Source organism: Opisthocomus hoazin, chromosome 3 (genome assembly GCF_030867145.1).
Source record: "Opisthocomus hoazin isolate bOpiHoa1 chromosome 3, bOpiHoa1.hap1, whole genome shotgun sequence".
NCBI classification, from domain to species: domain Eukaryota; kingdom Metazoa; phylum Chordata; class Aves; order Opisthocomiformes; family Opisthocomidae; genus Opisthocomus; species Opisthocomus hoazin.
The window spans coordinates 23,791,854-23,802,784 of NC_134416.1; the positions used below are offsets into that span (position 1 = coordinate 23,791,854).

The 10,931-nt window shown below is 38.6% G+C and overlaps 1 protein-coding gene across 3 annotated transcripts in view; it reads left to right on the forward strand.

Annotated features, from left to right (window-relative positions):
• The window catches only part of DPYS (dihydropyrimidinase), a 33,671-nt gene extending 24,629 nt beyond the window's left edge, over positions 1-9,042 (forward strand). Inside the window, exons 8-10 of one of the 3 annotated variants that reach the window (XM_009937520.2) lie at positions 4,826-5,033; positions 7,039-7,144; positions 8,632-9,042. In XM_009937520.2, coding sequence (XP_009935822.1) covers positions 4,826-5,033; positions 7,039-7,116 — 286 coding nt within the window. In that variant the 3' untranslated portion in view covers positions 7,117-7,144; positions 8,632-9,042. The other 2 variants (XM_075415698.1, XM_075415699.1) reach the window with 2 other exon arrangements.
• Positions 9,043-10,931: the final 1,889 nt, after the last annotated feature.

Consider the following 10,931-nt stretch of genomic DNA (forward strand, 5'->3'; position numbering starts at 1 on the left):
TTAAGAAAACTGACTTTTAAACATTAAAAAAGTTCAACTTAATTATTGTCATAAATGAATGGTGTCTCAAGATGACACAGAAAGGTGAACCATTGATTTATTTTTTTCTAGATTTTAGAAAAGTGGGTTAAGAATATGGAGAGTTCAAAGGCATCTGAAAATAATGTGAAGAGACAACTCACAAACGCTGATACTATCCTCAGCAAACTGGCATTTCTTACCTACCCCTAGCTCTGAAAAGCTTAGAGATACTGCACTGTAAGCACTGAGAGAAGTTGCTTACAGCTCAAATACTCACTCTTACATAAGTTGGTTTTCTATGGCAGCTGTCAACGAAGCAATTTTCAACAACAGACTGGGGTCATTTTAGCTGCCTTTATTACTATACTTTAAATTAATTAAGTAATTATAAAATAGATGTCCTCCCTTTACTGAGGTTTTGAACAGCTATTCTTGCCTAAGGGCTGTTGACTACAGAATTCCTTCATATTCCTGTACCTGGAATTTTTTAAAAAGACATATGCATTCAATTTCTACTGAAAGTAATTAATTTTTTCATTTTCTTGTGCCCCTTTTGAAAATTAAAGTAAGAATCCTCACAGCAGTCAAAGTTTAGGTTCTAGAGTCACTCTAGTCTGACATCCACCTTCACTGGGCTGATGTATCTTCATTATGACAAGTAGAAGATCACTGCAAATGTCTAATGGTTTCCCTTCATCCAGTTCCCCCTTCTGCCTGACTGTAACTCACTATTTAGTATTTCAGGCTCTGACTGAGACGTAGACATGTTTCTGATGCTTCTGGTTTGTGTTTGACTTGAAATGAAAACTGGTACCTCTAACTCCTTAACAAAGCTTCAGGGCATAACTTTTGAGTTGACCACCTGTACAGTCTTTAATTTCATCCTACAGCTTGCTGCATTGGTCTAATCTGATGCTTTTTTCTAAATATGAAACTTCAGTTTGTAGTTTATTTAGATAAAATATGCTAGGAGAGGCAGTAAAGCCCTTTCTCACATAAAGCATAAGTAAGTACAGGATTATTAGTCACTGAATCCTCACACAGTCAGAGAAAATCTGGTAATTGCTGTTACACTACAATAATTGCTGTTTGACTGTAAATTAGTTGGACAGAAGCACTGGATTGAAAAAAGACAATTTCAGAAGCAGTCTTCCTATTTGGTACTAGAGAAATATCATTTTCTATATTGATAGCCTAAAACCTCTTTGCAAGACAGGTGTATCTAAAGCAGCTGAAGTGAATTACATGGAAATACTGATGTAAGTAGGAACGAAACAGGGCTTGATGTCTTTGCAGCATCCTCTTTGCAGAGGAGAATGTCATTTTAAATGTTGAAGTAATCATTCTGACCTCAGTCTCCATTTAAGAAAGGGCTGTCTTAAACAAGAGTTGCTGTAATTTAGAAAGAGAATTAGAGAATTTTACAAATTTTACAACAAAACTCTAATTCAGGTCTTTGAAACCTGGAGTCAGAATATGCTTTCTCATGTGGAGTAATCCTTTACGTCAGACATCACTCAGGATGCTGGAGATGACTGTACGTTATACTACTACAAGTGGCAGTCTTGGTTTCTTTGATTATAAGTGGGTTACAGCCATTCTTGCCATCAGCTGAGTGGTCAACAGTTTTCAGACATTTGGAGCAAACACTGGAATTTCGCTAAGATTCCCAGCAAGCGACCTGCCACTGAAATAGCTGATATAGCAGTAAACAGTCTGTTGCTGAGATGTGAGCTTCAGACCCAAGCACCCATACCATCTAGTTCTGTTTTGATTGGTTGCTCACTTGCTACCTGACACTTTCATTGCCATCGATAATGTCAAAGGTTTAAATCTCAACACAGACAAATTTTGGTGATCTCCATCAGTGACAATGTGCTTCACCTTCAAAAAGGGCAGTGTGATCTAAGGCTTGTTTCAATAGCAGAGTTATAAATGAATTCTATACAAGTTTGTTGTTGAGATGAGCTCTGATAAATGTGTTTTGTCATATTGTAAAGTTTATCTGTACAAATAGATATTACTTTTAAGTGTGCTAACTTCTGTTCATTTTGTATCTTTTTATGGAGGATGTATTTACCTCTGAGGTGTGTTTATCCCGAGTAATCCTGCTCTAGCACATTTAAACATCTCATAAGATGAGTTGAAGAGTTGTCTTATGTTTCTGTTCATTTTCGCAAATTACCTTTTCCATTTTTCTTTTTGTGTCCCCGTGCTATTGTGCAAATAGATATTATTTATACCCAGAGAATGCTAAAGATAATTATATTACAGTTGTTCTTACTGTTCTAGCAACTGCACCCATAAGGGTAATACAATAAGCTAGAGGAATATGTTCACAAACTCTTTGTAGGGCTATTATAACACCCATCGATAAAGTTGTTCGACAGCATTCATAGGACCGGTGAATGCAAGAGAGGTCTGACTTCCATTGCTCACTCTTTCCACTGTGAATCTACAAGACGATGCTGATACTGGTGAGCAGGCATGCACAAGTTTTCCGTCCAAGGTGCGTTGAATAAGGAAAAGTTTTTATTCCTATGGGCAGACTGGTCATAGAGAGTATTTCTATATGTACAGCCTTTGAACAGTAATCTACCACCAAGATTTAAATATAGCCCTTAGTAGAACCAATTACTCTTAGTTCAACAGAAAGAAAGAAAAAAACAGAATGAAAGGAAAACTAAGTATCCTTCCACAAATTCTTTTTTCCTAGGTATAAGTAATCATTTGAAATATTTGATATGTGATTAATTTTGAAAATGACTATACTTCAAGAAGGATGTAGATTTTGTTGTGGTTTTCTTGTTTTGAGAAGGATGTTAAGTAAAGTTTTAGAAAATTCCAAATAAATCGATATTTTAATCTATTAATATTTCATATTACTTTTGACTTTTATAATTCTTTTGCAAAAGATCGAGTCTCTGGAATAATGTGAATGCATGATAGGTTTTTGATTGTGTGAGCACCCATTCTGGAAACTTCTGACTGATAGCAAAAGCATGAAGCTTCCTTCTTTTCAGAAATTGCAGATCATAGAACCATAGAATGGTTTGGGTTGGAAGGGACTTTAAAGATCATCTAGTTCCAACCCCCCTGCCATGGGCAGGGACACCTTCCACTAGACCAGGTTGCACAAAGCTCCATCCAGCCTGGGCTTCAACACTTCAGGGAGGGGCAGCCACAGCTTCTCTGGGCAACCTGCTCCAGTGCCTCACCACCCTCATAGTAAAGAACTTCTTATATCTAATCTAAACCTACCCTCTTTTAATTTAAAGCCATTACCCCTTGTCCTATCACTCCATGCCCTTGTAAAAAGTCCCTCTCCAGCTTTCCTATAGGCCCCCTTCAGGTACTGAAAGGCTGCTCTAAGTTCTCCACGAAGCCTTCGCTTCCCCAGACTGAACAGCCTCAACTCTCTCAGCCTTTTCTCACAGGAGAGGTGCTCCAGGCCTCTGATCACCTTCATGGCCCTCCTCTGGATCTGCTCCAACAGGTCCATGTCTTTCCTGTGCTGAGGGCTCCAGAACTGGATGCAGGACTCCAGGTGGGGTCTCAGGAGGGCGGAACAGAGGGGCAGAATCCCCTGCCTCGACCTGCTGGCCACACTGCTTTGGATGCAGCCCAGGTTACAGTTGGCCTTCCAGGCTGCAGGAGCACATTGTTGGCTCATGTCGAGCTTCTCGTCAACCATCACCTCCAAGTCCTTATTCTCAGGGCTGCTCTCAATCCGTTCTCTGCCCAGCCTCTATTTGTGCTTGGCATTGCCCTGACCCATGTGTAGGACCTTGCACTTGGCCATGTTGAAATTCATGAGGTTTGCACATGCCCAATACTATAAAATGAGGACAATAAAAATATAAACACTCTAAATTATATATAAAAATACAAATCTGCAGATTGGAAACAGGAAGTTAATAAAATAATTAATTAAAATTCAAAATCTTGTGACCCATTTTAGATACAGTAGATAGTAAGTAGCTCAGTAGGGAAAATAGACAATAAAGGAAGTATAAACAGCCTGCACTTCCAGATGCTAATGTCAGCTCTAGCATGGGCTCTTCCTTTAATATAGCCAGTTAAGGTTGGAGAAATTGGGTAGAAAAATGATGATCATAAAGAATAAGGTCTACGCGTAAACACAACAATAGTACCATAGCTCAAATGAGTACTGAGGCTGAGGTCTAAAATTATAATTTGGTTAATATATTTGGAGAAAAGGTATGTAGAAGTGTGGTGTTGTCATTATTATTTATTATATTTTATATATATATATATGTCAGTCACTGGATCAGTCCAGCCCAAATTAAGAGTTACCAAAATTCATTATCATCTACTGACTTTTCAGTGAAATAGTCTTTATTTGTCAGTCTCAATCTTTGAAACATTGCAGCCATACTTTTCAAACCTGAAATTGCAAGTCATTCTAGCTAAAAGGTCAGAGCTTTTTCTGACCTTATCATGCACAGATATTTTCTGGAAAAGGCAGAATGAAATCATGTTATCCAAATAAAAAAATACAACCTGACTTTTTTTCCACTAATCTCTTTCTAGTGGAAAATTTTGCATTTCTAGGCTGCAAAGTCTTTTGACTCCCTCTTCATTCTTTTGAAATGCAATTATGGTTCAATGAAATGTTAATGCTCTATCCTATTTTTGCAGCTGTTCCATGATGTACTGTACAATGTCGTAGTTTAATAATGCTGCTAAATTTTCTTCCTTTATTAATTTCTCAAAATTTTGTAATGAAATAAAATGCAAGAATCATAGTCATTTTGGGTGTTGTTTTGTTTTGTAAACATAGGACAATATCTGCAAAGACACATCACCAGGCCAACAACTTCAATATATTTGAAGGAATGATCTGCCATGGAGTACCAGTTGCAACAGTTTCAAGAGGCAAAGTGGTTTATGAAGGCAGAGTTTTCAATGTCACAGCAGGAGAAGGCAAATATGTCTCCCGTCCACCATTCCCTCCATATGTCTACAAACGCGTCAGGCAGCGGGAGCAGGTTAATTAAACTAATAAATCTCTATAATGCTTTGTACAACATGAGGATAACTAGCTCTTGGGAACAGAGGTTTGGGGATTCAGTGGTAATTTCCCTTACTAATCAAAATCGGCCAAGGTGGGAGGAAACGAAACTAAGGACTCAATTTTTGTTGCTCTTTGTCTTACAGAAAAGTATCATAGACAAGTTCCTGCTCTTAGGGTAGTCTTTACAGCTTGTAGACTAAGACTGGGTACTTTTTAAAATAAACACGTCCCACCTGCAATAAAAATGGATGTTTTAATCATGGGTAATCTGACTAACTGCTAGATTTCATCAATGATTTGACTGAAAATCAGAGAGGCTTAACATCATATGCAGGGAGAAATCTTATTCTGAGGTAGAGATCAATACTTTCCTAACTCTTTCATGGATCAGATATTTGGAGCTAAACCCTGTAGAATATTAAATGCTTGGCTCTGTTCCAGCAAGAATGTGTTAAAAGCTGAACACGTGCAAAGTACACTGCTGGATCAAGCAAGATAGCCCTATTCAAGCTCTAGTTTTACATTTTTTTTTAAAGAGAAATATTGCAAAATACATGAAGGTTGAATTTCAGTGCCTATCTACTATACAAGCATTTGAGAAGAATGCTTTTGAGTCCTTAGTGTTACCTACTGTGGGTAGGATTTTCAAAAGCACCCAGACTAAGTGTATTTGAAAACCACAACCTAAATCAGTGGGATTCACTGCAGGATCTAAAAGTTGAATCAGACTAGCATCTATGTGAGATATGGCCCATTGAAATGCTTCCAAGATAATTCTGTGTATTTCTTCCTGCTGTTGTCTTGATGGACTGAGAAAGGCATGTAGAAGTGGCTGAGTGAGGCTTTCCTCCAAAGACCATGCCTTCACAGCATCTGTTGGGCTATCTGCAAATTGATACACATAATACAGTGGATAGGCACTAAGTCCCCTCATGAGCACACAGTTTTTTCCGTAGGAACTAAGAACAGGAAACAGATTATTGCATTTCAGGGTTTTCCAAACATAAAGGAACCCAATTTTTTTTTTGGACCATTACGAATCAGTGTAAATTAGATAAACTACAGATATTTTCAGTTGTATTATGTTAGCACCTAACTATCCTGTTTCTACTTTGCTTTTTTTTTTTTGAAACCAGATTAATTATTTAAATCTGTCCACAAATTTTATATATTCTATTCACCTTTTCAATGTGAATGAAGGTTAATGTTTCTAGGGGAAAGGAAGGGCAAAGAAAGTAATCTGTGCCTATACTTCCAAGATCTACTAGAAAAGTGAACCAGCAGTCCTAGCTGCGAATTTGTCCACAGAAAAGATCTTCCCTTTCCTCTGAACATTTAACTGAATTTAAACAATTGCTCCAAAGGTCATGCAATTCCACGGCTGTCTGCAGATAAGATTGTCTCACAGACTAGTGAGAACTGCTCACCTACAGTAGACTCATTCTGCATTTTTAATCTAGAGAGATTCTCTTTTTAGTGTTCCTTTTATAAATCATAGTTCTTTGGATCTATCTTCAGTGTCATGTACAAAGTTGTATGTGCCTGTGTGTCTATTTAATCCACTGGACATTGAAGATATTTGGTACTTTGTTAATGACGGCTGCTTATTATTAATGCACTTTCTTTGTTGTGCAGTGTTGATCCCTTTGACTTCTAATGCAACATTAATGCCAGGTAATGGTAATAGAAACTAGCTATTGAAACCAGTTTTGTACTGGCATTATACAGCAAAAGCCTGGGGCGTTCTTTTTCCTGTCAGAGAACATGATGCAGCTATTGAATGCTCCTGATGAAAGCTGAGAACTGAACAGTTTAATCCCAGTGTAAGGGATCTTTTCAAGAGAGAGGTTTGATAAAAGTGTTGGGATGCATAACAGACAAAGCTGGGTTATCATAGAACTGCTATTTTCATTGTGTACCATCAGCAATTGAAAGGGGAAGACAAATTATACTGTAAGATTTGAAATACTTCATTGCAGGTCTGTCAGCCTGTTCCTGTGAAGAGAGCACCATATACAGACGTGGTCTCAGCAACATCCATCCCCCCAAAATATTAGGCTCATTCCCCAGTTTTGGCTCTTGCAGGTAACTGTCTCTTTTGATTAGTGAAAACTACTTTAATTAATGCTTCTCTGAAATTTCAGGAAAACAGAAGTGCAGCAGGCCATCTAGCCTATGACAGTCTTGTCTGGAATAAGCCCTCTCAGAGGCTGAGTTGTCTTGGTATCTTTAAATTTGATGAAAATGTGTGGCAGCCCAGGTGCGGAGGACCCCTTTCTGATTGGAGCCTCGGTTAAAAAGTTCATTTGAGAGAAGCAAATAGAGTTTTCCTGCTAGACTGAGACATGGGTATGAAGGTCCGTAGAAAATCTGCGTTCAGTTAGCACCAGGAGTACAATCAAAGCATAAATATTTCGCAAATTTACAGAGAAAAAGAAACCAAAACAGCTTGATGCGGAAAATTAAATTCTTTAGTGTTCCTCTGTTACAGACAATAACTTTCCACCAATTATGCTGTTTGGGTTAAGCTGATAGATCTGGTTTTCAAGGACAACAGCTGTCTTCGTGCAGCAGAGGTGCTGCCGTCAATGCCGGCAGTGGTCTAATGGATAGTCGAGCTGCTGTAAGGCTCAGTGCTGCTAGCAGGGGAGTAACACCCGACGTCTCCCCTTCCCACAGCGCGTAGCTGGGTTATTGACACTGCTGCACCTGTATGCACTCTGGTGCTCGGCAGAGCTTTCTGTGAGCTGATTTACTTGCTTAGCCAGCAGAAAACAATAAGCTTCGTTTTTCTGGGTTGGTTTTCTGTTGGGTTAGTGAGTTGAACTGTCTCACAGAAGAACCTAGTAAGGATCAGTGCAGTGCAACATATGGGTGGGATAAGGTAGCTGGGGAGAAGGACACCTCACTCTTCAACTGTTTAACAAGCAGAAGAAACAATTCCGGAAACAGTAAAAGAACTAGGTAAGACCTTCAGCAAGCACAATTGAGAGATTATGCTGTTGTATGCCAGCTGCAGCTGAAATGTTGTCTACTATAGCAGGTTAGTTCATTAGTGTGGGTCAGGAGGACAGTGAGTGGCAGTAAACATGACAAAATCCAGGCTGATTTTTTGGGTGCATATGTGCAGCAACAATGAGATCAGCTAGTTTGAGAAATTATTTCCCAACAGCTGGATGTAAAGCTCCAGTTTGCACCTCACATAAAATGGGTCTGTTCTTAGTGCTAATTAATATGAGGGCAGGAACAAACCTGCAATGGTGGGAGGGTGAAATTTGCTTTTCCACATTTCATTGTATCATTCCTTTAAAGCTCCCTCACAGTGAACCTCATCCAGGGCATCAGTAGCAGCAACAGAGTGCATCATGCTATTTGTTTTCCTCTGTCATAAAGGAGAAAGCTTTTGTAATAGAGAGGACTAAAGGCTAAAGCTGCAATAGAGTGAGGGAGCAATAATCATTCTTTCTAGCTCCTACCACTCTTTCTCCATTATTACCTCTCTGAGTGACAAATTGCAAAGCAGAGATTTTCTTTTGAAAGATTATATCATATTGTCTTTTTCTTCTCTGCAGATAAAAGCAAATGAAAATGACCCTGCTGTCCCCTCCAAAGCAGTGCATTCTGGGTCCAACAATCAGTCCACAATCAACTTCTCAAGAGCCAACGTGAAATGACAGTAACCAATAAACATTATACTGGGCTTCAGCATGAAAGTTGTCATTGCGATTTCTCTTTAAAAGGAATTTTGTTATTAAATAAGGATTATTCTGTTTAGAAAATGGAGTAATACTAAAATAATAACTACAATTATAATGTGGCAACAGATCTGTAGGTTCTTAAAAGTAGGTAAGTTTCTTAATATTTATCTTTAGAAGGTATCAGTTAATCTATAAAAGTCAAAGAAATGAGCAATGGCCTTTAAGCACATTTTCTACATTCTTGCTCTGTTATGTCACAGGAGATGCATCCTAATTCTCTAATTTCATGTGTTAGGAAGATCTCTGTTTTGTTTAGCAATGCAGAGAATTCTGATAGCAGATGCTGAATTTGATTTTTTGTTTTTCCCTTCTTGGAAGGGGTCAGGTACTAAAAAATGCTGATTCAGGGGAACTGTTAGTATTTTAGAGCTGATACTACATCTCCCTGTCCCTGTCTTTAAAGTTGTGTATACGTTTTGTCCCTGCCAGCTGCACAGCCAAGCATTTATTGGTGTGTTCAAGTGTTTCCTTTGTTACACCCTAGGCAAACCTATGCTAACCATAGCCATGAACTCACCTACAATACTGTTTTGTGTTCTGGCTTTATGGAGAGACACACACCTGTAACTTGAAGGCTTATGAAATGGAACCACCAGAGCAAAAGCATGATGCATTAATTTAAAAAAACTTTTTTTTACTGAAAATGTGAGGTTTTTTCCTGGTGTAACTAATACTTTGTGTTTTTTTGTAGGATAGGATTCCTACTTTAAGAAAAAAAATCTCATTTGCTCAATTTATCTGATTTCCCATTTGCGAGGTAATTGTATTCTTAGAAGCATGACTCTGTCACCATGCCTGGACAGGTTTTGCCTCGGAAACCTAGAATGTTGTTTAAAGTTGGATTTTCACATGTGATAGCCCTTCTTTTTAAGCAACTGACACTGGGGAATATTTAAGAGAGAAATGAGGCCAACACAAAAACACCGTGAGTTTATTGTCCTGTATGTAGAAACAGTATAGCCTGTACCTCTGTGTAACCCATGGGCTAAGCAGGCACAGAAAGACTTTCATATTTTAAGACAGACACAGAGAGCATATGATAGTTATTGTAATTTTTAATTTGACAGTGGAAGGCAGACTTGTAGTTCTTGCTATATTCATAGGCATATACAGTGATGTATGAGCTTCTATGAGAAACAAACTCCTACTAGGTCCTTAGTTCTTGTGTTTCTAAATAGCAAAGGAGAATTGTTCTTTGTAAGACGATGGAGGATAATCATGGGGATGTTCAGGAAGAGCTAACACGAGTTCCCATTTCTCAGGTTGTCTTTGGGGTGGTAGAACAGCAGAACCAGGCATACAGCACTATTACAACGACTATTAAAGAGAATGGTGTTCACTATTCAATGTAGACTTTTGTACTGCAACGGTCTGCATCAGTTTGTTGTCTAGTCTCCCTCTGCAATCAAGAGCGAGAAAGGTGCTTTTGGAACATTGTTCATCTCTGCATCAAAATAAAAAACAGGCTAGATGAACCTGTCCAGAGTTGTTCTGCTTTGGGATGAAATGAGCAGTTTTCTTGCAATGCGAGTTTGTCTCCATTGACTACAAAGAGAACACAGCGTGTCTAACTACGGTGCAGATGTCTACTCTGCAGCTGCCTTCCACCTAGTCTGTCTTTGCCTCTCAGAACTGGAACTTTCTGGTATGAAGGATGCCTGTCTTTTCCTATGTTTTGCCTCGTCAAGAGTGCACGTCAGCTACGAATCTATTATTTTTAATTAATCTTTTGCTACTTTGGAAGAAGAGCAGAAATTTAGGAAGAGTAGAGGAAAAAGCAGGGAGGGGGGGAAAGGACCTGTTTCTACTTTTAACAATAACTTATAGTTGTGTGCAGTCTTTCATCTGAGGCTGCAGGTTTTAACAGACCCTTGCAATTGGATGATATACCTGTGAGACAGTAAATAGAACAAGTTTACAGTTATGAGAACTATGGATGCTCAAAGCTCTGAAATCACTCAAGTGATTGAATATACGTAGCTCCCGATGTTTAACATCTGGTGTTGGCTGAAGTGCATTGCTCAAGGCCAAAATGACTCAATTATGACATAAATCAAACCCAAGAGTAAAGGCTGCCAGTCTTTTGGATACTGTGGACGTGCCTAGGACTTTCA